At 39.7% G+C, this 27,145-nt stretch overlaps 2 protein-coding genes across 3 annotated transcripts in view; both read left to right on the top strand.

The window, feature by feature from the left end:
- Positions 1 to 12,028, top strand: part of LOC139973667 (zonadhesin-like) — a 29,792-nt gene extending 17,764 nt beyond the window's left edge. Inside the window, exons 12-23 of the mRNA XM_071980492.1 lie at positions 61 to 270; positions 852 to 1,061; positions 1,401 to 1,610; positions 1,944 to 2,153; positions 2,735 to 2,944; positions 3,284 to 3,493; positions 3,827 to 4,036; positions 5,166 to 5,375; positions 5,709 to 5,918; positions 8,925 to 9,236; positions 9,502 to 9,763; positions 11,360 to 12,028. Of these exons, the coding sequence (XP_071836593.1) occupies positions 61 to 270; positions 852 to 1,061; positions 1,401 to 1,610; positions 1,944 to 2,153; positions 2,735 to 2,944; positions 3,284 to 3,493; positions 3,827 to 4,036; positions 5,166 to 5,375; positions 5,709 to 5,918; positions 8,925 to 9,236; positions 9,502 to 9,763; positions 11,360 to 11,718 (2,823 nt within the window). The 3' untranslated portion in view covers positions 11,719 to 12,028. The remainder of the gene's footprint in view (positions 1 to 60; positions 271 to 851; positions 1,062 to 1,400; positions 1,611 to 1,943; positions 2,154 to 2,734; positions 2,945 to 3,283; positions 3,494 to 3,826; positions 4,037 to 5,165; positions 5,376 to 5,708; positions 5,919 to 8,924; positions 9,237 to 9,501; positions 9,764 to 11,359) is intronic.
- Positions 12,029 to 18,341: 6,313 nt separating this feature from the next.
- Positions 18,342 to 27,145, top strand: LOC139973716 (protein phosphatase 1 regulatory subunit 42-like). 2 transcript variants are annotated; one of them, XM_071980561.1, is made up of 8 exons: positions 18,342 to 18,482; positions 19,996 to 20,193; positions 20,488 to 20,654; positions 21,521 to 21,659; positions 22,402 to 22,636; positions 23,676 to 23,828; positions 24,163 to 24,376; positions 25,438 to 27,145. In XM_071980561.1, exons 2-8 carry the CDS (start codon positions 20,062 to 20,064, stop codon positions 25,547 to 25,549), a joined length of 1,152 nt encoding a protein of 383 aa, XP_071836662.1. In that variant the 5' UTR covers positions 18,342 to 18,482; positions 19,996 to 20,061; the 3' UTR covers positions 25,550 to 27,145. The 2 variants fall into 2 exon arrangements, with proteins under 2 accessions (XP_071836662.1, XP_071836661.1); XM_071980560.1 differs by having other exon boundaries at positions 19,971 to 20,193.

The following is a 27,145-nucleotide window of genomic DNA, read 5'->3' as shown; positions in this document are numbered from 1 at the left end:
GCAAATGCATAATTCATTTATTAGTTGTTGGTTTTCTTTTTGCTGAATATCTTAAAACAGGAGGGCCACTTTTACATCAATTCAAGATGTACACGAAAATCAACTTGTAGGAACAGCCGGCTTGTACATGAAAGTTACCAGTGTAGTAGTCACGCAACCTGCACTGAGAGGAGCGGTGTCCGTAAATGCTACTGTAATCAAAACTACCAAGGGGACGGAGTTACGTGCCGCCACAACTGCTTCGTTGCTGACATAGGAAGTGTATTAGGGGTCAGTACGGTCCTTCAGGTCATTTTTATAATGCTTTGTTCTTAATCTTGTACATATAATTAGAAGGAAACCTTTACTTATTATACTTGTCGATAATCACATTACAGTACAGATATCTGAGTGGCGTTCGCATCGTGGTTGGGCAGGGCCATTGACCCATTTGTTTTTGTCGACAGTCCTCTCAAAACTGTCAGTCGAGGGATATATTACGTTGATTCGGGAATCACGAGACCACTCCTACGGGTGTGCATGCACTTATAAGCCTGACACAAAAATTCATGGATACTTTTTTCACAGTCTTGCGGTTAGATTCATTTGTATGGCTAATATATAGTCGTGATAAGTGGTTGAATGCAATATTTGTGGCTACAAATTTTAAGGCGGATTCCTACGCCCATTCATCGGAGTTGGCTTGAGAGACCTCATATATTTTTCGAAAAGGTTCTTATCCATACCTAGATCATTCGAGGGGATTTATCATTGGCCACCCACCGTTGAAATCATATACATTTCACTGTGACAACCGCAAATTTATAATTTGTTTATTTGTTGTTTCTTACTTGATGAATATCTTAAATCAGGTTGGCGATTTTTACATCAATTCAGGATGTACACGAAGATCAACTTGCCAAAATAACCAGATTATAGAGGCGAGTTACCAGTGTAGTGCTCACGCAACCTGTGCTGAGAGGAACGGTGTCCGTAAATGCTACTGTAATCAAAACTACCAAGGGGACGGAGTGACGTGCACCCACAACTGCTTCGTTGCTGACATAGGAAGTGTGTTATGGGTCAGTTCGGTTCTTTCATGCCCTTTTTATAATGCTTCGTTCTTAATTATTGTCCATATAATTAGAAGCAAACCTTTACTCTTTATACTTGTCAATATTCATTTTAAATTTACAGTTATCCGAGTGACGCGCGCATTGTGGTTGGGCAGGGGCCATTGACCCATTTGTTTTTGTCGCCAGTCCAGTCAAAACTGTCAGTCAAGGGATATATTACGTTTAGTCGGGAATCACGAGGCCACTCCTACGGGTGTGCATGCACTGATAAGCCTGACACATTCTGTTTATTTCGGTTATGAGTTGATGTTGATGTTTTTCTTTTCGCTGAATATCTTAAATTAGGAGGGCCACTTTTACATCAATTCAAGATGTACACAAAAATCAACTTGTAGGAACAGTCGGCTCGTGGATGAGAGTTACCAGTGTAGTAGTTACGCAACCTGTTCTGAGATTAACGGTGTCCGTAAATGTTACTGCAATCCAAATTACCAAGGGGACGGAGTGACGTGCACCCACAACTGCTTCGTTGCCGACAAAGGAAGTGTATTAGGGGTCAGTACGGTTCTTTTAGGTCATTTTGTAATGGGTTTTTTTAAATCATTGTCCATATAATTAGAAGCAAACCTTTACTATTTATACTTGTCGATAATTACGTTGCATTTACAGATAACCGAGTAGCGTGCGCATCGTGGTTGTGTAGGGGCTATAGACCCAGTTTTTTGTCGCCAATACAGTAAAATCTTTCAGTCGAGGGATGTATTACGTTTAGTCGGGAATCACGTGGCCACCCATCGTTGAAATCCAGTACATTTCAATATGACAACCGCAAATGCATAATTCATTTATTAGTTGTTGGTTTTCTTTTTGCTGAATATCTTAAAACAGGAGGGCCACTTTTACATCAATTCAAGATGTACACGAAAATCAACTTGTAGGAACAGCCGGCTTGTACATGAAAGTTACCAGTGTAGTAGTCACGCAACCTGCACTGAGAGGAGCGGTGTCCGTAAATGCTACTGTAATCAAAACTACCAAGGGGACGGAGTTACGTGCCGCCACAACTGCTTCGTTGCTGACATAGGAAGTGTATTAGGGGTCAGTACGGTCCTTCAGGTCATTTTTATAATGCTTTGTTCTTAATCTTGTACATATAATTAGAAGGAAACCTTTACTTATTATACTTGTCGATAATCACATTACAGTACAGATATCTGAGTGGCGTTCGCATCGTGGTTGGGCAGGGCCATTGACCCATTTGTTTTTGTCGACAGTCCTCTCAAAACTGTCAGTCGAGGGATATATTACGTTGATTCGGGAATCACGAGACCACTCCTACGGGTGTGCATGCACTTATAAGCCTGACACAAAAATTCATGGATACTTTTTTCACAGTCTTGCGGTTAGATTCATTTGTATGGCTAATATATAGTCGTGATAAGTGGTTGAATGCAATATTTGTGGCTACAAATTTTAAGGCGGATTCCTACGCCCATTCATCGGAGTTGGCTTGAGAGACCTCATATATTTTTCGAAAAGGTTCTTATCCATACCTAGATCATTCGAGGGGATTTATCATTGGCCACCCACCGTTGAAATCATATACATTTCACTGTGACAACCGCAAATTTATAATTTGTTTATTTGTTGTTTCTTACTTGATGAATATCTTAAATCAGGTTGGCGATTTTTACATCAATTCAGGATGTACACGAAGATCAACTTGCCAAAATAACCAGATTATAGAGGCGAGTTACCAGTGTAGTGCTCACGCAACCTGTGCTGAGAGGAACGGTGTCCGTAAATGCTACTGTAATCAAAACTACCAAGGGGACGGAGTGACGTGCACCCACAACTGCTTCGTTGCTGACATAGGAAGTGTGTTAGGGGTCAGTTCGGTTCTTTCATGCCCTTTTTATAATGCTTCGTTCTTAATTATTGTCCATATAATTAGAAGCAAACCTTTACTCTTTATACTTGTCAATATTCATTTTAAATTTACAGTTATCCGAGTGACGCGCGCATTGTGGTTGGGCAGGGGCCATTGACCCATTTGTTTTTGTCGCCAGTCCAGTCAAAACTGTCAGTCAAGGGATATATTACGTTTAGTCGGGAATCACGAGGCCACTCCTACGGGTGTGCATGCACTGATAAGCCTGACACATTCTGTTTATTTCGGTTATGAGTTGATGTTGATGTTTTTCTTTTCGCTGAATATCTTAAATTAGGAGGGCCACTTTTACATCAATTCAAGATGTACACAAAAATCAACTTGTAGGAACAGTCGGCTCGTGGATGAGAGTTACCAGTGTAGTAGTTACGCAACCTGTTCTGAGATTAACGGTGTCCGTAAATGTTACTGCAATCCAAATTACCAAGGGGACGGAGTGACGTGCACCCACAACTGCTTCGTTGCCGACAAAGGAAGTGTATTAGGGGTCAGTACGGTTCTTTTAGGTCATTTTGTAATGGTTTTTTTTAAATCATTGTCCATATAATTAGAAGCAAACCTTTACTATTTATACTTGTCGATAATTACGTTGCATTTACAGATAACCGAGTAGCGTGCGCATCGTGGTTGTGTAGGGGCTATAGACCCAGTTTTTTGTCGCCAATACAGTAAAATCTTTCAGTCGAGGGATGTATTACGTTTAGTCGGGAATCACGTGGCCACCCATCGTTGAAATCCAGTACATTTCAATATGACAACCGCAAATGCATAATTCATTTATTAGTTGTTGGTTTTCTTTTTGCTGAATATCTTAAAACAGGAGGGCCACTTTTACATCAATTCAAGATGTACACGAAAATCAACTTGTAGGAACAGCCGGCTTGTACATGAAAGTTACCAGTGTAGTAGTCACGCAACCTGCACTGAGAGGAGCGGTGTCCGTAAATGCTACTGTAATCAAAACTACCAAGGGGACGGAGTTACGTGCCGCCACAACTGCTTCGTTGCTGACATAGGAAGTGTATTAGGGGTCAGTACGGTCCTTCAGGTCATTTTTATAATGCTTTGTTCTTAATCTTGTACATATAATTAGAAGGAAACCTTTACTTATTATACTTGTCGATAATCACATTACAGTACAGATATCTGAGTGGCGTTCGCATCGTGGTTGGGCAGGGCCATTGACCCATTTGTTTTTGTCGACAGTCCTCTCAAAACTGTCAGTCGAGGGATATATTACGTTGATTCGGGAATCACGAGACCACTCCTACGGGTGTGCATGCACTTATAAGCCTGACACAAAAATTCATGGATACTTTTTTCACAGTCTTGCGGTTAGATTCATTTGTATGGCTAATATATAGTCGTGATAAGTGGTTGAATGCAATATTTGTGGCTACAAATTTTAAGGCGGATTCCTACGCCCATTCATCGGAGTTGGCTTGAGAGACCTCATATATTTTTCGAAAGGTTCTTATCCATACCTAGATCATTCGAGGGGATTTATCATTGGCCACCCACCGTTGAAATCATATACATTTCACTGTGACAACCGCAAATTTATAATTTGTTTATTTGTTGTTTCTTACTTGATGAATATCTTAAATCAGGTTGGCGATTTTTACATCAATTCAGGATGTACACGAAGATCAACTTGCCAAAATAACCAGATTATAGAGGCGAGTTACCAGTGTAGTGGTCACGCAACCTGTGCTGAGAGGAACGGTGTCCGTAAATGCTACTGTAATCAAAACTACCAAGGGGACGGAGTGACGTGCACCCACAACTGCTTCGTTGCTGACATAGGAAGTGTGTTAGGGGTCAGTTCGGTTCTTTCATGCCCTTTTTATAATGCTTCGTTCTTAATTATTGTCCATATAATTAGAAGCAAACCTTTACTCTTTATACTTGTCAATATTCATTTTACATTTACAGTTATCCGAGTGACGCGCTCGTCGTGGTTGGGCAGGGGCCATTGACCCATTTGTTTTTGTCGCCAGTCCAGTCAAAATTGTCAGTCAAGGGATATATTACGTTTAGTCGGGAATCACGAGGCCACTCCTACGGGTGTGCATGCACTGATAAGCCTGACACATTCTGTTTATTTCGGTTATAAGTTGATGTTGATGTTTTTCTTTTCGCTGAATATCTTAAATTAGGAGGGCCACTTTTACATCAATTCAAGATGTACACAAAAATCAACTTGTAGGAACAGTCGGCTCGTGGATGAGAGTTACCAGTGTAGTAGTTACGCAACCTGTTCTGAGATTAACGGTGTCCGTAAATGTTACTGCAATCCAAATTACCAAGGGGACGGAGTGACGTGCACCCACAACTGCTTCGTTGCCGACAAAGGAAGTGTATTAGGGGTCAGTACGGTTCTTTTAGGTCATTTTGTAATGGTTTTTTTTAAATCATTGTCCATATAATTAGAAGCAAACCTTTACTATTTATACTTGTCGATAATTACGTTGCATTTACAGATAACCGAGTAGCGTGCGCATCGTGGTTGTGTAGGGGCTATAGACCCAGTTTTTTGTCGCCAATACAGTAAAATCTTTCAGTCGAGGGATGTATTACGTTTAGTCGGGAATCACGTGGCCACCCATCGTTGAAATCCAGTACATTTCAATATGACAACCGCAAATGCATAATTCATTTATTAGTTGTTGGTTTTCTTTTTGCTGAATATCTTAAAACAGGAGGGCCACTTTTACATCAATTCAAGATGTACACGAAAATCAACTTGTAGGAACAGCCGGCTTGTACATGAAAGTTACCAGTGTAGTAGTCACGCAACCTGTACTGAGAGGAGCGGTGTCCGTAAATGCTACTGTAATCAAAACTACCAAGGGGACGGAGTGACGTGCCGCCACAACTGCTTCGTTGCTGACATAGGAAGTGTATTAGGGGTCAGTACGGTCCTTCAGGTCATTTTTATAATGCTTTGTTCTTAATCTTGTACATATAATTAGAAGGAAACCTTTACTTATTATACTTGTCGATAATCACATTACAGTACAGATATCTGAGTGGCGTTCGCATCGTGGTTGGGCAGGGCCATTGACCCATTTGTTTTTGTCGACAGTCCTCTCAAAACTGTCAGTCGAGGGATATATTACGTTGATTCGGGAATCACGAGACCACTCCTACGGGTGTGCATGCACTTATAAGCCTGACACAAAAATTCATGGATACTTTTTTCACAGTCTTGCGGTTAGATTCATTTGTATGGCTAATATATAGTCGTGATAAGTGGTTGAATGCAATATTTGTGGCTACAAATTTTAAGGCGGATTCCTACGCCCATTCATCGGAGTTGGCTTGAGAGACCTCATATATTTTTCGAAAAGGTTCATATCCATACCTAGATCATTCGAGGGGATTTATCATTGGCCACCCACCGTTGAAATCATATACATTTCACTGTGACAACCGCAAATTTATAATTTGTTTATTTGTTGTTTCTTACTTGATGAATATCTTAAATCAGGTTGGCGATTTTTACATCAATTCAGGATGTACACGAAGATCAACTTGCCAAAATAACCAGATTATAGAGGCGAGTTACCAGTGTAGTGGTCACGCAACCTGTGCTGAGAGGAACGGTGTCCGTAAATGCTACTGTAATCAAAACTACCAAGGGGACGGAGTGACGTGCACCCACAACTGCTTCGTTGCTGACATAGGAAGTGTGTTAGGGGTCAGTTCGGTTCCTTCATGCCCTTTTTATAATGCTTCGTTCTTAATTATTGTCCATATAATTAGAAGCAAACCTTTACTCTTTATACTTGTCAATATTCATTTTACATTTACAGTTATCCGAGTGACGCGCTCGTCGTGGTTGGGCAGGGGCCATTGACCCATTTGTTTTTGTCGCCAGTCCAGTCAAAATTGTCAGTCAAGGGATATATTACGTTTAGTCGGGAATCACGAGGCCACTCCTACGGGTGTGCATGCACTGATAAGCCTGACACATTCTGTTTATTTCGGTTATAAGTTGATGTTGATGTTTTTCTTTTCGCTGAATATCTTAAATTAGGAGGGCCACTTTTACATCAATTCAAGATGTACACAAAAATCAACTTGTAGGAACAGTCGGCTCGTGGATGAGAGTTACCAGTGTAGTAGTTACGCAACCTGTTCTGAGATTAACGGTGTCCGTAAATGTTACTGCAATCCAAATTACCAAGGGGACGGAGTGACGTGCACCCACAACTGCTTCGTTGCCGACAAAGGAAGTGTATTAGGGGTCAGTACGGTTCTTTTAGGTCATTTTGTAATGGGTTTTTTTAATCATTGTCCATATAATTAGAAGCAAACCTTTACTATTTATACTTGTCGATAATTACATTGCATTTACAGATTAGCGAGTAGCGTGCGCATCGTGGTTGTGTAGGGGCTATAGACCCAGTTTTTTGTCGCCAATACAGTAAAATCTTTCAGTCGAGGGATGTATTACGTTTAGTCGGGAATCACGTGGCCACCCATCGTTGAAATCCAGTACATTTCAATATGACAACCGCAAATGCATAATTCATTTATTAGTTGTTGGCTTTCCTTTTGCTGAATATCTTAAAACAGGAGGGCCACTTTTACATCAATTCAAGATGTACACGAAAATCAACTTGTAGGAACAGCCGGCTTGAACATGAAAGTTACCAGTGTAGTAGTCACGCAACCTGTACTGAGAGGAGCGGTGTCCGTAAATGCTACTGTAATCAAAACTACCAAGGGGACGGAGTTACGTGCCGCCACAACTGCTTCGTTGCTGACATAGGAAGTGTATTAGGGGTCAGTACGGTCCTTCAGGTCATTTTTATAATGCTTTGTTCTTAATCTTGTACATATAATTAGAAGGAAACCTTTACTTATTATACTTGTCGATAATCACATTACAGTACAGATATCTGAGTGGCGTTCGCATCGTGGTTGGGCAGGGCCATTGACCCATTTGTTTTTGTCGACAGTCCTCTCAAAACTGTCAGTCGATGGATATATTACGTTGATTCGGGAATCACGAGACCACTCCTACGGATGTGCATGCACTTATAAGCCTGACACAAAAATTCATGGATACTTTTTTCACAGTCTTGCGGTTAGATTCATTTGTATGGCTAATATATAGTCGTGATAAGTGGTTGAATGCAATAGTTGTGGCTACAATTTTTAAGGCGGATTCCTACGTCCATTCATCGGAGTTGGCTTGAAAGACCTCATATATTTTTCGAAAAGGTTCATATCCATACCTAGATCATTCGAGGGGATTTATCATTGGCCACCCACCGTTGAAATCATATACATTTCACTGTGACAACCGCAAATTTATTATTTGTTTATTTGTTGTTTCTTACTTGATGAATATCTTAAATCAGGTTGGCGATTTTTACATCAATTCAGGATGTACACGAAGATCAACTTGCCAAAATAACCAGATTATAGAGGCGAGTTACCAGTGTAGTGGTCACGCAACCTGTGCTGAGAGGAACGGTGTCCGTAAATGCTACTGTAATCAAAACTACCAAGGGGACGGAGTGACGTGCACCCACAACTGCTTCGTTGCCGACAAAGGAAGTGTATTAGGGGTCAGTACGGTTCTTTTAGGTCATTTTGTAATGGTTTTTTTTAAATCATTGTCCATATAATTAGAAGCAAACCTTTACTATTTATACTTGTCGATAATTACATTGCATTTACAGATAACCGAGTAGCGTGCGCATCGTGGTTGTGAAGGGGCTATAGACCCAGTTTTTTGTCGCCAATACAGTAAAACCTTTCAGTCGAGGGATGTATTTCGTTTAGTCGGGAATCACGTGGCCACTTATTGTTGAAATCCGGTACATTTCAATATGACAACCGCAAATGCATAATTCATTTATTAGTTGTTGTTTTTCTTTTTGCTGAATATCTTAAAACAGGAGGGCCACTTTTACATCAATTCAAGATGTACACGAAAATCAACTTGTAGGAACAGCCGACTTGTAGATGAAAGTTACCAGTGTAGTAGTCACGCAACCTGTGCTACGAGGAGGAGTGTCCGTAAATGTTACTGCAATACAAACTACGAAGGGGACGGAGTGACGTGCACCCGCGAGGTGGTCCCAAAAGATTGCCAAGAGCTTTATATTTCCGGTACACGCAGTGATGGAGTTTACACCATTTACCCTGATGGTTGGCCACGCGGTATTCAGGTTTACTGTGAGATGGAAAGTAACGGAGGAGGATGGACGGTGAGCTTCGCAAACAATTAAGGACTTAAATTCTGAACTTTCTCACATTATACTTTAAATTCCTCAAAATGATGCACTGCAGATCTCTTTGAGATGCACTTGACCATTTAAGGAAGAACCAAAATCAAGAAACAAAACACTATTGCAAATTATCTCACTTTCACAGTATCCATATCTTTGTTAACTATCTAACGGCGTTGAATGTTATGCTCTTACGGATAACTAGATTATACAGCTGGATTCACTTTTCTTTTTTATTTCATAGGTTTTCCAACGACGATCGAGTGCCTCCGTTGACTTTTATCGTGGTTGGAGGGACTACAAGGACGGTTTCGGTAATAAAAATGATGACCACTGGCTAGGTAATAAATATATCTACTCTCTGACCAACCAGAAAACTTACCAGCTTCGTATTGATCTAAGGGACTCCGGCTCATCATCAAAATACGCCGTCTATTCGACTTTTAGGATTAATAACCAAGCAAACAAGTATCGACTATCAGTTGGATCACACAGCGGAAATACAGGTGAGTAATAGATGGTTCTAATCACTGACGCAAACATAAATCTGGACCGATTACGTGAATTAGGAGAAGCAACTAACAACTAATGTCCTGATCTCATAGCTACCGCATTCCTGGCTAAATGATATTTAAGTTCAAGGTTCACAGCAATTTTCAATTCCAAACATTGCTATTTTCTTTCAAGCGTTTGAAGTACAACTGGAACGCACGTAGGTTTCAGGACTGTATACAATGTGTACAGACATAAGAAGCAGACGATAAGATCCGCTTTTCATTGGAAACACAAGTCTCTTGGCCGTGTTTGCACGTAACAAGCACCTAACAATATATAAAACTTTGGCAGTAGATATTATAATAGCCAGTGTCCATGTATTTCTGACACAGAGAAAGTAAATCTCAACATCACTATCACCCCAACCTAAACGAGTATTCTGAAAATTATCGTAAATGTCTGTTGCCTTGCCGCTCGCTGTTGTCTACCAAACTCGCATCACTTCCAACTTACAAAGGGGTTAATATCATATTAGTAGTAACTGGAAGCATGTCACGTGTGCCTTCTCGTTACTGTATAGTGTGACTTTAAGTGGTAAGTATATTTCGATGATTCTCATATGTGAAAACTTTGAGGCGCTATTTAAATTTAATCATGTTATGTGAAAAGTCATTTAGGGTTTATCATGCATAGAACATTGAAATAGAGGAATCAAAAATGATTTATTTGAAATATTCGTCTGTATAGATTCGATAAATTTTAATCAATCAATCAGTCTGTTCAAAGAAGTTATACGTACGAGACTAGAAGTACATGTCGATAAGAACTAAATAATAAAAAGACGATAATCAATATCATTCAAGATTTTCATAAATGTAATACATCGAATTTTGGTTACTTTGTCGAAACCTAAAATATTAGCTACTACATTAATAGTAAATTCCGTTTATACAATGTCGGTTCTATTCTTCATTTAAAAGTATTGATTTTATGATTTGTGTATAGTGTAATTTCAATCTACGTTTACAGTCCAACGTGTGAGCTCAGGTTGAAAGATACACCAATTACAAAGTGTTATATATCTAGGGTAAATAATTGAACAATCGATGACAATAACACACTGAATACCCAGTACGCAGTAGAACAGGGTTATATTATTCAACAAACAAGAACTTTATAACTACAGTTTTGACAGAGTAGGAAACTAATCAGTTGTGAACTTAGAAATAACAATCAAATAATGAAATGAATGAATAGTATTGTAAATACTTGCGGATGAATAAATATAAATAAAGAGCGATATTAGCGACTCTAGTAACCCAAACCTAGTATTTGGTTAAAGTGGTTTCCCCATCTGTATTCTACTCCTATTGTGGTGCTGTATTTCAAACGGAACAACAACAAAAGTATATAAAAACTCCCTTGCAAAGACAAAATACCACCTTATGTATCGTAAATATTGAACACAAAAAAACAAAACATTCGCGGAACTGACGTTTTCATGTTGGTAGGACAAAAACGCACTGCCCTCTATTTTACATCCGATATTGGATTCGTTTAAAGTATATAAAATGACCGATTTATTTACTCTTTCTTGTTTGTCGCAGGTTATGATCGTTTGTCTGGTAGCAACAATAAACCGTTCAGTACAAAAGACCGGGACAACGATGGATGGAGCAGCTACAACTGTGCTGTGGAACACAGAGGAGCCTGGTGGTTCTACGATTATTATGACTGTAGACGTTATTATTCTGCTTCTCAGTGTCGGTCTTATTGTCCCGGTTATAGTTACTATTGCAATTATTTTCCCGATGGCAGCGACAACTGCGCTTATTGCGCTTATTCTCACCTCAACGGAGACTATGACGGCTCTACTCGAGGAACGCACATGTTCTGGTATAGTTCTAGTTTGAACAGTTATGGATGCAACCTTCAATACACAGATATGAAAATACGGCCTGTGTAGACAAAACACTGTATAAATAACATTGCACAAAAGAGCAGGTTTTACAAAAGGAAAAATAAGAAAAGATCGACACAAATCTTCGAGCATCGGACAGCTAGACGTGCCATAGACAAGAAAGAAGAAGTATAATGCAACACAAATTACAAACGGGACGATTCGACTAAATAATTCATTTTCAAAGGGAATGAGGAGATATTTATTGAAATTGATGTCAAATTATTAATATTAACCAGCATACTGTTGTTTGATAGTTTGAAAATTGATTATTGCATGAGTCTCACAAAAGAATAAAAAAATAAAACATAGTAAACTTGTGCATTTTTCCTTAATTTGTTGCATCCCTCGTAGTCAACCCTCACCCTCCCCCCAACCCCCAAGTATTATTAGTTGGTTGGAAATGGATAATTGCAAGTGGATTCTTAACGATTCTTGGTTCTAGGACATATACATACACATTTCATATACTTATATGTTTATATGAAGTCATTATCAGGGTTGCCGTCGAACTACTCACAAAACATAGGGTAACATTTATAAATATATATAGATTACAATATCCCTAAATAAATCTTCTAATACCAGCCATGTCAACTAATGACAAAGTATTATGTGGTTGCACGTGGTGTTGTTAATCTCATGTACATAGTCAACTTAAAATAACGAAATGTTGAAAACACAGGTACTATCGCTAAATTTCGGAGATGTTTAATTTGTTTGTGGAAAATTAATAATTATGAATCACAAATGATTTCGAGTTAGATAGTCAAAGTTAAATGGGTGTAGTATGAAGCTTCGGCGGGCGCGAATGGGGGGGGGGGGTGGCACTCACAACTATAAATCTTCAAGTTTGCTTCTGTTTGGTCCCTGGATTTATATGTCAGTCATAGATAAATTTTAACAAAAGTCAACATCTGACAAGTGATTGGACTTAAATTAAGGAAGACTTGGCTATTTAACATCCGGGTGTGACTTAGAGCCGTATCATGGTTAATTGAAACTTAAACCCAAACGGAAACATTCTTGAACTTTTCACTTTTAGCGTTCCATACACAGTTGCGGAACATCGAGAAACATGTATCGTCCAAATGTTACACAGTGATGCTTTGAGGTGAGGTTATACCAGGGCCTTTGAAAGAAATCTTTAGTGGGTGGGCCATTCCTAAAAGGGACCATCATGACACTATCTGAGCGCCACCATCGGTTGGCGAGAGGGTAGCAAGAATGTTTTATGGAACGCTAAAAAGGCAAACTTATTTCGTTGTCTAAACATACAGGTGCGTATCTAGGGGGGGCGTTGGGGGCGCGCGCCCCCCGGGTAAGAAAAAGAGGAGAGAAAAAAAAGAGAAGAAAAAAGGAAAAAAGAGGGGAAAAAAGAGGAGGAGGAGAGGAAGGAAGGGAAAAGAAAAAGAAGAAAGAGAGAAAAAGGAGAAAGGAGAAAGGAGGGAGTAAAAGAAAAACGCGAAGACACCGGGAAGAGAAAGAGGAACAGTAACATCATTACAGCGCTAAAGGGTAGCCAGTGACGGATCAATGATTTCGTAAAAGTGTGACTCACCCTACCCTTTACACCGACAACTCCATTTTTTGACGTTTCCATTTCCCTCTCACTAATGATCTATATATATACTATATATGGTCTATCATAACGCGTGTGTAGAATTGTGCTATGAAACCAACTGTGGCTGGTCTCGAACTCGACCGTGTCGTCGGGGAACATGACGCATTTTGGGATGGGGGCGACCGCCCGCCCCCCCCCCCATTCAGCATTTTTTTTTAAATGATATCGCTAAGTAATTTCAAAATAGAAAGTGCTTAGATGCAACTTACAAGGCCTGGGAAGTGTCATTTCCAGCTACCTGGGAGACATTTTCGGCCAAAATTTGCTTGTACGCTTCGCGCCAACCTATGGTGGCGCTACGCTTAGATAATTTGCCTACAGGCTTCGCCCCTACCTTGGCAAATTCCTCGCTACGCGCCTGTTGGAATTTGTAACGCAAACAGCAGATATCACATCATATCAGTGAGCATGAAAATGGCGTTCCAGGATGAAAAGCCTCAAAACTGTCCGACTTGCCTGAAAAAATAACCAAAAATTTTCGCGCGCAAAGCTCGCGTTCAACGTGTTAAAGTCAATATCATATAAGCAAGCATCGGTTACTACATCGCATGCCATCGTGTACCGTACGGTCCGTTAAAATTGCGCAGTATACCGCGGGATGCTAATGTAAACAACGACATGTCTCATGTAGATGTAGAAAAAGCATGGAGGTCCAATTATGTCAAAACTCTCTTTTACATTAGTAATGGCGAATTAGGGGCTGCACCCCCGCCGCGCAGTGGCGGAGCGTCCATACGGTCAGAGGGCGGGCGGGCGGATGCCCCCCCCCCTGACGGACTCAAATGGACTGCTGGCGCCTTTTTCAGCTCTTTACCACTTTTTACTTATTCTAGATTATTGACTTTTTTATTGCGCTCTCATCTACTTATTGAGATTTGTCACATTTTGTTGGTGTAATTTGGCGATGACACCTTATTCTTCGTTTATCTGCAAATTAGCCAGGCCCGGAAAGGGTCATTTCCGGCGATCTAGGGAGCATCTTTACTCAAAAATTTTCTGTACGCTACGCGCCAACCAGTGGTGGCGCTCCGCTTAGATAGTGTCGAAAGCGCCCCTACAGACCATTCTCGCCCCTCCTGACCAATATCCCTAGCTCCGCCACTGCCGCCGCGCCTCCTACGCCTATGTGTGTAGTGTTCGGTTTCGGAAATATCTGCTATTTTTTCATTTCCTTCAACCAAGTTTTATAGTGGCCGTTATAAGAGGTGTCAATATTTTACACCAATAGGAGGGAGGGAGGGAGGGAGGGAGGGAGGGAGGGAGGGAGGGAGGGAGGGAGGGAGGGAGGGAGGGAGGGAGGGAGGGAGGGAGGGAGGGAGGGAGGGAGGGAGGGAGGGAGGGAGGGAGGGAGGGAGGGAGGGAGGGAGGGAGGGAGGGAGGGAGGGAGGGAGGGAGGGAGGGAGGGAGGGAGGGAGGGAGGGAGGGAGGGAGGGAGGGAGGGAGGGAGGGAGGGAGGGAGGGAGGGAGGGAGGGAGGGAGGGAGGGAGGGAGGGAGGGAGGGAGGGAGGGAGGGAGGGAGGGAGGGAGGGAGGGAGGGAGGGAGGGAGGGAGGGAGGGAGGGAGGGAGGGAGGGAGGGAGGGAGGGAGGGAGGGAGGGAGGGAGGGAGGGAGGGAGGGAGGGAGGGAGGGAGGGAGGGAGGGAGGGAGGGAGGGAGGGAGGGAGGGAGGGAGGGAGGGAGGGAGGGAGGGAGGGAGGGAGGGAGGGAGGGAGGGAGGGAGGGAGGGAGGGAGGGAGGGAGGGAGGGAGGGAGGGAGGGAGGGAGGGAGGGAGGGAGGGAGGGAGGGAGGGAGGGAGGGAGGGAGGGAGGGAGGGAGGGAGGGAGGGAGGGAGGGAGGGAGGGAGGGAGGGAGGGAGGGAGGGAGGGAGGGAGGGAGGGAGGGATCTGGTCGAGCATCTGGTGGTCGAGCAGTTGAGAATAAAAAAAATAATAACATACTAATCTCATGTAGCACAATGTTTCAGCTCCCTTTGTGGGATACACGAGTCATTATGAGTCTGAATGATACTCCAGCGCCTACGCGAATCAGTTACCAAACCTGTCCCCACCCTTTAGAGGTGGGGACGTGTCACCCTGTCCCCCCTCCCCCTTCTATGATTGACGCCTCTTCTTCTTATACATCTAGAAGGAATAGGTCTACAAACTTACACCGTAAATTGACGCAAAGTGCTATAACTTCATTTCATCAGGATCTTTCACAGGTGGTTTGGACTGATGTTCTAATAGTAAATGATTTTAATTCTACTTAAAACGCATTCATTTGTATCTTCTTGTATGAACGTTATTTCCCTCTTCAAGGATGAAGTAGTCGCTCCAAAATTAAGAAGAGCTGGTGTATACATGATCACTGTATGTTTTTGTATTCCACCGATGATGACGATATTATGGAATGTATCAAAGATCTTCAAAATGGTAGTCAAGGACAATTATAATATTCATTGTAAAGTTGTTAAAGCATTTAATAACATTATTGTTCGTCCATTCAGCCATCTTGTGAACAGGTGTTTTAATAGTGGTATAATGTGCCTAATGATCTTAAAATTACAAGTGCTTTTCCTGACTACAAAATAAAGTAACAGAAAAAGGTGAAAGATAACTATAGGCTAATTCCTGTATTGCAAGTCTTTTCCAAGATATTTGAAAAATTAGCATATCATGTTGCTTTAAATTTCTTTCACATCATAGCATAATGTATGAAAACCAAATAACCAAAAATTATTGCCCACTGTGATTTATCCCACTTGTTTGTTTCTGCTAACATTTCAAAACCTCTAAGATATACATCAGCATTTTCCTTCTCATGCAGACGAGGCACCTTCATCAAATTTACACTTTCACCACTTGCCACTTATACGTTGGGTTCACTTGAACTTTGGCAGTTTCGTTCTCTATCTGAAGTTGCTTTAGTTTTACTTCTGTATCTGCCTCTACTTTAGCCTTGTTCAGTTCATGGTCTTGTTCGGACTTTTGTTTTCTATTTCATGATTTTGTTTACATTTTTCTATTTCAATTTGTGCTTCTACCTTACGCATATCTAGTAAGTAGTTTATCCGCATTTCTTTTGGAAGACCTTCAGGTATCCCTGGTGAAGAAGTTTGGTCCTCCCTTTTATCTGTCGTGTTCATTTTCACTTCACTTTTCTCTGACACTAAATTATACATGATGCACCCTTAAATGGAGAATATGAAATAGCAATTATTAATAAATATCGGTTTACAACCTTAATGTATATGCGATCAGGCGCGTAGCCAAGGGGGGGGGGGCGAAGGGGGCAGCCGCCACCCCCCCCCCCCTTGAGCATATATTTTTTTTTAATGTTTTTATGATATCGCTAGTATTTTCAAAAGAGAAAATGCTAAGATGTAACTTACAAGGCCTGGGAAGTGCCATTTCCAGCGATCTGGGAGGCATTTTCAGCCAAAATTTTTTGTACGCTTCGCGCCACTCATGGTGGCGCTACGCTTAGATAGTTTGCAATGCCAAATCTACAGTTTCGCCCCTCCCTTGGCAAATTCCTGGCTACGGCCTGTATGCGATCTCCACCGCAGTTTCAGCGAGAAAGTGTCCAAGAAGAACTCCTTAAAAAAAAATCCATAAAAGTGCCTCAGCTGTCATATTTGGTTGCTGTCTGTATTCTATATTTTTGTTTCTTCTTCTCTTCCACCAAACAATGACTTCCTCCACCTTGATTAATGAATTTTTATGTAACAGCGTGTTTTTTAAATGGACAACTCTGCTTCCGTAATTGGGCGTTGTATGATCTCCACCGTACAATCAGCTCCACCACTATGCGGTTGTATGATGTCGTTACATACCTTCGGGATCTTGCTTCTTCAGATGTTTTCTGAAACGATTACCATCCATCCGTTTCGCCCAAGTTTCATGTGTTGTTACCTATTTTCTGTTAAATTAACAAATCGTCTGCATGACTAACACATTAGCTAAAGTTATATCCTTTGAATCCCATTGACTTTTAGCTGGTAGCGGATTTAACACAATGGTAGTGGGCAAACACCGAGGCATTTCTTCTTTTAAACCGTTGCCACCATGTAATTACGTAGTTTGGTTTAATAAGTTAAGGACAATGTTATTCGATGCTTTTCTTCTTTTATTATCGGACTCTACAAAATGCCACTGCTCCCTTTCACAATCACAAAACATCTTCGTCAACAAACTCTGCTACCTTCCAACACTATCACCGCTATCGTCTCACACAACCTAGGCTTCTCCCTTTCCTTGTCTCTTGTTATTACCTTAACTCTTCACCTCACAAAAGCCACAGCCCAACTGTTGTAATTTGTAAACCCTTCCCTACTTTTCTCTCCTCATCTCTAGCTCTATCCTTTAATCCTATTAGCAAGTCTTTACATGTCTAAGTAATCCCAGCTTTGTAATCCCCTTAAGCTATCCATAGGACATAAGCAGCTTTCTTCTCCTTACTTGCAGACTTCATTAACAATATCTCAAATTCGAATTCTTGATATCTTGAATTCTATTTTGGATATCTCAAATTCGATTTTTTTTTTTATATCTCTAATTCAATTTTTGATATCTTGAATTCAATTTCTGATATCTCGAATTCAATTCGAGAAATTTTAAATAATGTTCCATTTTAATAACTTTTATTAGTCTTAATATCTTAAAATCAATATGAGATATCTTAAATAAAATTCAAGATATCGAAAATACATGCATTTCTGATATCTCATGTTGAACTGGAGATATCTGGAATGATTAGAGATTTCTTCAATTTAATTCGAGATATTTGAAATTAATTGCAGATATCTACAATTTAATTGTAGATATCTCGAATTATTGTATAAATGTTAAAATGGCGTTCGACACGGTCGTTCCTAAGGAATATTAAATAATTATATTAGTACACGAAGGGCATCTATTATTCCTAACTTACAACTTGGATTAAAAATTGTTGCCCTATGTCACGGCAAGATATCACGATAGATAGGTGAGTGGTGACCATTTTCAGTACAGTTTGTAAGCTAGGAATAACGTATGCTCTTCGTGCACTAGCACTAAATCTTTTACTATTGCTTCCTTAGCAACGACCGGCATAGACGCAGCCTAAGCAAAGTGCTGACCTGCCCACTTGTCAAGCCAGGACCAATTATTGTCACTATGAGATGATAGTAAGCTACTGAATTTTTAACTTAATGTGTGTTAAACTTCGATTTTACTCGTAGAAACGGTTGAGTTGTTTAAAAGAGTAATGCTTTTTTTTTTAATTTGATCTGCAAACATTTACAGTAGCCTACGTTACGTGAGACCTACACTACACTGTACAGTAAGTTGTGCCGAAAATAGGCCTAGGCTAAGAATACTAGTAATAGAAATGGTAACGTTAGTCTAAATACTATTAATGCTTAACTGTTAAGTTAGGCTGCAGAAAGCATTTTAATGTTAGGCTGCAAGCGCTCCTTACGCTTATAAAAGATAACGCAATCAACTCGTAGTGACTGTACAGTAGTATCTCCTGGTCTGTTCCTGACCAGGCAAGGACAGAGTGTAGGCCTATAGGCTAGCTGGGGGCCGTGTCATTCCACCATCGGTACATTCCGCCATAGAAAATGTGCTATTTCCGCCATAGAAAAAGTGCCATTCCGCCGTGTTACCCCGATTGCGGTAAAGCACTTTTGTAGGCCTAGGCTATATGCACTGTATATTGCTTCTCTTCACACTACCTAGGCCCGCAAAATCAACAAAATAGGTCATTTAAATTGACAATTAGAATCAGTCCTTTTAATAAACAATCAACCTTAATTAATTTGATTTATTCAACCAATTATTATATATTTGAAGACAGCGTATCGACTCTTACGAACTTACAATTGAAACTATTCAATCAACAAGTACATTAAAGACTGTGTGTCTATTCCCTATTTTGTCTTAAATACAATTCAGTCTATCCAGCACACCGTCACATTTGAAGACGGTGTACCTATATCCTTCCACACGAATCTCAGAAACTTTCACTAAAACATTCCTGTGTAAAATAAATTCCTAAAATGTACCTATCCGCCATAGGTTTCAAGCTATCTGCCATGGCGGAAAGTAGAGCCCAGCTCAATCAGTCTAATCACACACTATTCAACCGACATTAGGTATACTATGCAAGCATTGAAGTTTGTGCTGGAGTTTAAATTTATTGTAAGGACTAGGCTGTAACCTAAAGTTCTGCTATTAAAGTTACAATGGGCCTAGCCTAGGCCTAACTTCTTAAAATTTTGACAGTTAATATCAGCATTTGAAATGTTTTACATTGGCATGAACATTTCAGTAGTTTCATCGGATCAGGAGAGTAAAAACAGATCACTTGATTATTCAATTGTTTGTAATTACGTAATTACGTTGGCATGAGCATGACATTTGAGCTACTGTAGGAGTGGTGGTTATGGGAAATTCAGGAGATTTTGTGTGGTAAACAGATATTTGACAGATAAAAATGCCCCCCCCCCCTCTCCATCATAATTGTCAATCCTTATTGATACCCCTGGCTGCAATTGTATTGCCTTGGTATTGCCGGTGTACGTAGGAGGAGTGGTTACAGGTTGGGTGCGAGAAGTATACAGCTTCATTCCTCATCACCTACTCGTATATAAAAATATTTTTCTCATCAGCTAATGGTTCTGTTTTACCCTGAAGCAATTGAAATCTTGATTTCTGGTGGCTGTATCCCTACATGACCTGTGGCATAAGCATGACTACATAATGGTTAAACTGAATACAGACTTGATAGCTAGGGCTTCCATCAAGACAAGAAAACAGAAGGATGAGAGTCTAGCTCTATACCTGAAGAAACTTACTCATCTCTACTTCTCTGAGAAAAATATTGACCAAATTGTAAGTACATATGTTCTTTGCCAACTTTTTTTGGTCAAATGATGGGTGTTCAAGGAGGGAGAAGGAATGGGGCAGCAGGGGAGAACTAAAGTAGTAAATAATATTTATTTGATATGAATCAGGTATCATTTACAGTTGTGACCAGTTTGGTTTCTTTTGAGATCATTAGCTTAGTAAATTCATATTTCGCGTTATGATGTCTTTGGACCTACTGTATATTACATTTCATTATGTTTGTTTCTGCAGTGACATGCATTTACTCAGTACCGTGGTGTCATGTACATTTTATTTCAGGATGATCTTTCACAGTGTCGCAACCTCTCGGTGCTCTATCTCTATGACAACCACATCTCAAGGATACAGAATCTTGGCTTTGCAGCTAATTTAACACACTTGTACCTACAGAATAATAACATTGTCAGGATTGAAAACCTGAACCAACTTCGCAAGTTATCAAAGTTGTAAGTACGGCAGCTAGTTTTGGCATCTCTTTCACTTTGTCAAGATTTCTTGCTCCGAAGAATACATAATTAGTCCCTGTGACAAAACTGTGTTTTTGTGGGTGGTTACAGAACGACCTGTATGTATGCTTTCCTAACTTCCCACTTGAACAGGAGTAATTGCTTCTATATGGCCTGCCAGATTACACTGGCTACTAGTCTCACTCGGAATCATTTTTAAGATACTTGCTTTATTATATGTCTACCATTCATAAGCCAGTTTATCACCAATACCTTTATCAGAGCTATCGCAGCCTTATGATGCACATCGTGGATTGCGCCCTTGAAATAAATGTCTTCTCACGATAAAGTCTAGTAAACAGATCCTGGGGAAACCCACTGTTTTGCTTCTGCTGCCCCACATCATTGAAACAAATTATCTGAACCATCAAGCTCCCTCCCTTCTCTTGTGTCCTTGAAATCAACTCTGAAGACAGATCTGTTTCTAGAAAGTCCTCAATGATTGCTAATTGACTTTTTCCTTTCGTTATCTTATTCTTTGTCTGTTAACTGCTCTACCCTTTCTCTGTGGTTTCACTGTGCCATGAGCGTCAAAACAAATCCATGTAAATATGAAGTTAAAACTTGGTTTCATTTATGCTTTTCTGTAAAATGGATCATACACATCCTACATTTTGACAGGGATGGAGGGTTGCGGATAGGGGGTGTGACTTTCTAAACATAATTTGTAGACATTTTGTTCTTTTACTTTTGTATATCGAGTATTTTGGGGAATTTAGTGAACTCAAGGGTTCTCTTTATACCTGTGACTAACAACTAGGGCACTAGATGTTAACTCTTGAATCTTACCTTGTTTTCTCATGCAGGTATTTAGGTGGAAATGAAATCAGTGTTATAGAGGGATTAGATAAGTTGGATTCTTTAAAAGAGTTACATGTGGACAACCAGAAGCTTCCGGTTGGTGAACGACTCCTGTTTGACCCTAGAACGTTAGCTTCATTGTCAGTGAGTATGTCCTCCTGTCGGTTGGTGAATATCCCTTATGCATGGTTTGTTCAAACTGCTATATCGTCCATCAATTTCTCTGCATGAAACAAAGAAGATATTTTGATGACCTACGTAGCTCCTCCCTAAATGTGCAACGACAAGTTTATAGTGATCACACTTTTCTCAATTATAATCTTGAAGGAGTATCGTGTATACAACCTTACCACTGCATAATATTTTTATTGTTGATTTATCAGTCTTGTGGTACTCGATTCCGTGCTTGTACCTGAATACATTTCTCTGTATTTCTAGTCATACTCATGCACATGGTTGGTTTTGTACTCTTACTGAGATAAAGCAAACATCATGGTCCATCTATACTTGCTGGTATCCGTAGCTATGTAGTTGCATTCAGGACCTTACTGTATACTGTACCAGTTATAATTTTTGTCTTATACTTATACACCCAAGTTTGTTAATTATAATGCCTGTCTTGAATTCTAGCCACCTACCACATTAGTGAAAGTTTGTGGGAGAATTTTCTCTGTAGGACAGATTGAAACCTCTCACAGACTGACTGTGGTATGCAGCCGTTGGTATTTTATGTAGCACAAAGTTCATAAACCCTCTAAACTGGTATACAAAATTTGAACGCTGAATTAACCCATGAATCAAATGTTAACTTTAGAACTGCCTAAATGGATACTTCTTGTTTGATCAATTAGTTGTCTCACTTTTAATATTCACTTTTGTTTTCCAGACATGTCTTCAGGTGCTGAATGTGTCAGGGAACTGTCTCGATGACATCAATGAGCTACGTATCTTGCGAGATATCATGCAGTTCTTGGCATCAGACAACAAGTTGAAAGACATGAAAGGTGTGGCAGCAGTCATCAAGTCCTGGAGGAATTTGTGGCGGTTGGAGCTAACAGGCAATCCAATATGTCATAAAGCCAAGTATAGAGACAGAATAATTGTCTTGAATGAATGCTTAGGTAAGGAAAGAACAAAAGAATGAAATGATAACAATGGGCAATGACAGAGACAGTCATTGTCTTGAATGAATGCTTAGGTAAGGAAAGAACAAAAGAATGAAATGATAACAATGGGCAATGACAGAGACAACCATTGTAATGAATGAACACTTAGGTAAGGAAAGAACAAAAGAATAAAATGCAAACAATGGGCAATTACAGAGATAGTCACTTTCATGAAAGACTGCTTGATAAGGAAAGAACAAAAGAATGAAATGATAACAATGGGCAATGACAGAGACAGTCATTGTCATGAAATAAAGCTTTAGGTAAGGAAAGAACAAAAGAATGAAATGGTAACAATGGGAAATTACAGAGACAACCATTGTAATGAATGAATGAATGAATGCTTAGGTAAGGAAAGAACAAAAGATCGAAATGATAACAATAGGCAATTACAGAGACAGTCATTGTCTTGAATGACTGCTTGATAAGGAAAGAACAAAAGAATGAAATGATAACAATGGGCAATTACAGAGACAACCATTGTATTGAATGAATGTTTAGGTAAGGAAAGAACAAAAGAATGAAATGGTAACAATGGGCAATTATAGAGACAGTCATTGTTATGAAAGAAAGCTTAGGTAAGGAAAGAACTAAAGAATAAAATGAAAACAATGGGCAATTACAGAGTCATTGTCATGAATCATTGCTTAGGTAAGGAATGAACGAATGAATGAAATGATAACAATGGGCAATTACAGAGACAGTCATTTACAGAGAAGAAAAGAGATTAGTAACAGAGGGAAAATATAGAGACAGAGTATTACTTGTCATGAATGCTTATAGGTAAGGCAAGAATAAAATAGTGAAATGGTATAGTGTTGTTTAGACCAAATGTGTCGGCCTTGGCGGTGTCCATAATCTCTCTCGCCCTGATCATCCACATGTATTATCATCATCAAACAAACTGAACCCCTTGGGGGGGGAAGGGGGGGTAGCTTGCTAAGATGTATCTGTTAGGTGTGGTTTATCCCTGTTCTCTATCTTGATTTTCCAGCGGTATTAGACGGGAAAGAGATCAACGACACAGAAAAGAAATTTTTATTGAGCTGGAAAGAAGCCAAGGAAGCCAAGAAGAGACAAAAGTTGGAAGACGTGGAAAGACATAGAGTTAGTGACATTTATGTGGAAGACAGAGGTAACCAAAATGGTAGGTTGAAATCTGCTAGTATTGCATAAGACATAGTTGTCCTTGTAATCTCCCTACAGTCCTAACCGACCTAACCTTTTAATAACTGTACATAAGGCTGTATATGCTGGAATATGTACACTATTTCATTCAGTCCCTTTGCGTAGCTAGCATCATACATCTTTCACAAACATCAGGTCTCTCTCTCTCCAATAATGGCAAGAAGCAGAGCATTCAAATTACACATTTAAAAAATACCCTTGATTCATTAATTCTGGCCCTAGCAGCTTAGTCCATTTTGCTATAGAGTTTGACTTTATACAATTGATTATTTTTTTAATTATCGTGATTGCAGGTAAAGAATTACCACCCGTCCATCCCCCGAATGGTTCCAGGTGGAACCGCAACCCAAACTCCATATATGTTATGCCAGCTATGGTGGGTCAGAGGTCAAAATTTGATGCCATTCTAGCCAAATCTGCCAGCCTGCCGCCATCTGCAAACAGACCCAAAGAGAATCCTCTAGCAGTGACAAGGAGAAGCTACACAGATCTAGACAGACCGCCCAAGTACGTCATTCATTCTCTTGTTCCTATGTAGGATCCTATTCAATGCTATGCCATGCATTGTTATGCTATCCTATTCAATGCTATGCAGTGCTATGCTATGGGCCCATGATGAGACTGAATAACCGATGAGACTGAATAACCAGTTATGGCAGACTAGTCACCTTAGCTCAACTTGTAATGATTTAGCAAATTTAGATCTAACATTAATAGCACTTTTAACCTGGATTGCATGTCTGTGATAACTGGTTCCTCACTGTTACTACACTAAGATATCTGACTAATGCAGAAACATTAATCAAATTCCTTGAAGTGGAGGTGTGGGAGGGGAGTGGGCATGGGGGAGGGGCAGTAGAGGGTCAATTTGATAACAGTTGGTCCAGTATGGACATGTGTAATAAAAGGCAAGTGAGGTGGTAAAAGGAGCCAGGTGAGAATGTGTTCTGATGCAGAACTTTTATAGAAATATCTGCTTGATAACTTGTGATGTTGGCACAAGTTATATCAGACCATTTTTTTTTTCATTTAATGAAAAGGCAAAATTATTTACCAGAGGCAGTACTTATTACATGAAAAGTTGCATGCTGATATTGGGGTTGTTCAGTTATGAGATAATATATATATAACATATATTTATATTGTACTTTTTTTCTCTCCAACAAACAATATGAGGCAATATAAGGCACAACAACCCACATCCATTTTGGACTAGGCCAAATCCAGTTGCAATGAGTGGACCCTGTGTAAAACCTATGTGATTTTGGTTCATGAAACACATCCAAACTGGTACGACCAAAACTGAGAAGTCAGCCAACTAAAATTACCAATTTGTATGTTGTTGTGAGAAAACAGTGCGATTCATGGTCTCATATTCACTCTGAGTTGAGTTTTAAAAACTGTCTCGTTTTGTGTTTGTGATTGTCAGTTAAAATCTCGAGGTATTATCTGGCTACTTCGGCATCAGATATTCGGGGCAGAAACTTAAGTCGATATATTTTTGTCGATATCGTAATATAATAACAAAAGCTTATTGTCATCAATACATTGAATCTGATCATCCACAGATCTCAAGCGAGGCCACCTCAACATTCAACCATTATGGACAATTCGCCGATCAATTTACCTAGCAGAGAGCCAGATGCGGATATGGTCAATCATATAATTCCTGCTTCCTGAGGCCATCGAAATCCATGCTGCATACAACTCTGTATCAAGCCAGGGGTTCATCTCAGGTTTGAAGTCAGTCCAAGAATTTGAGCATTGATGGGAAAAATTTGAAGAAATATTTGTGTTGGCATTCCTGATACCATTGCCATGGTTGCTATGCGTTAGGCTTAGTTTTTTTTAACAACAGGGCAGTACTGCTTGGACATCTTTCCCAATTTGAAGGGATTTGAAAATTCATGGCATTCCTGTTTTTTTGATGAAATGGTTGGTTGGATTAAATGTATCAGCGTTCATTTGTTAAAAGCAGATATAGAACCAGTCTAACTGGGTTATTCAGAAAACATTTACCTCCATGGTTTACCTCTGTGGTTTACACTCCTCTAGTGTGGTGCACAGGTCTGTTACCCTCATTGAGTGGCTCTTGGCACAGATGTGAGGTTTAAATTGTTCAATTTATGAGAAGTAAAGCTGTCATTAACAACAGTACATACCTGTGCAGTTCATTCAGGTGAAGTTGCAGTGGTGTTATGGTGTAGGTAGGTGCTACACCGCTCATTCTTTGTACAGATTACTTAATCACTACTCTTTGAAGCTGGTTTGTTGCCAAGTTGTCACTTCAATTAAATCATAACACTATCGGATTTAAATTAGCTACTAATTTCTATATGTCAGTGAGGTGACTTTATTGAGTTACATCATAAAACTAACGGACATACAGAAGAAGTCTTAAGTTAGCTACTAATTTCTATGTGTCAGTGAGATGACTTTATTGAGTTAGGGTAGCCGTAAACTGCTCAATTGGTAAGGTATTCTATCAAAGTTAGAGAGCCTGACATTTCGATTGTAGCATGCTCTTCAGATGCTCTTCAAGATGTGAGCATGTCTGAGATATTAGAAATACTTAGTAAGGCTATACATGAAGGAAATCATTTAGAGAGCGTGATGTTTTAATCCTAGCAGGATCTTCTTCAGGGGCTTACTGAAATAAAAGCTGATTAAAGACACATTTAAAAGACAGATGGACAGACAGACAGCTAATTAAATAGGACAATTAATTAGGACAATTAAATAGGACAATGAATAGAGATATTTGAGCTTGATATTGCTTTTGGTTTCATTGTCTATCACTGCTGCTTTGAGTGAAATGACCTACTTGAAGATTTAAATTAAAGGACCTGCTTGTTATAAGATAATACACTTATTTCACTGAGAGATACAAGCAGTTCTGTTTTTATATATTTTACCATAATGTGAATGAGATGTTCTGGTTGTTAATAATAGTAATGAGGTTTTGGCAAGGGAAATGTTGTTATGAAAGAACAAAAGATTGAATAAATTATGAGTTTATTTATAAATTTTCACAATCTTAGTATGCACAATTTTTAAGAATTTTTACAGAAAAGATTATCTCTTAGGGTCATTTTTTTGTGTGAAATGATTGTAAATTTTTGGAGTCTTGCCCAGAAAATGATAATCTTTCTGGCTTTGTATTGAAATGTTGAACAATAGATACTGATTGAAATAATAAAGAAAAGATCTGATTAGTCAATTATTGCTGAAACCTTTGTTTTGTACGTCACTCTGACTTTCAAACCTGGATTTGAA

The sequence above is a fragment of the Apostichopus japonicus genome, chromosome 9 (assembly GCF_037975245.1).
Source record: "Apostichopus japonicus isolate 1M-3 chromosome 9, ASM3797524v1, whole genome shotgun sequence".
NCBI lineage: Eukaryota > Metazoa > Echinodermata > Holothuroidea > Aspidochirotida > Stichopodidae > Apostichopus > Apostichopus japonicus.
Note: the sequence above shows the minus strand (reverse complement) of the source record. Positions and strands in the feature narration are given on the sequence as shown.

Bases quoted from the DNA above. Each gene is read 5' to 3' on its own strand.
- LOC139973716 (XM_071980561.1), top strand. From the start codon at position 20,062: ATGGTTAAACTGAATACAGACTTGATAGCTAGGGCTTCCATCAAGACA. The intron at 20,655-21,520 runs GTAAGTACGGCA...TTTCTCATGCAG, and splicing joins CTTCGCAAGTTATCAAAGTT to GTATTTAGGTGGAAATGAAA. The intron at 23,829-24,162 runs GTAGGTTGAAAT...TCGTGATTGCAG, and splicing joins AGACAGAGGTAACCAAAATG to GTAAAGAATTACCACCCGTC.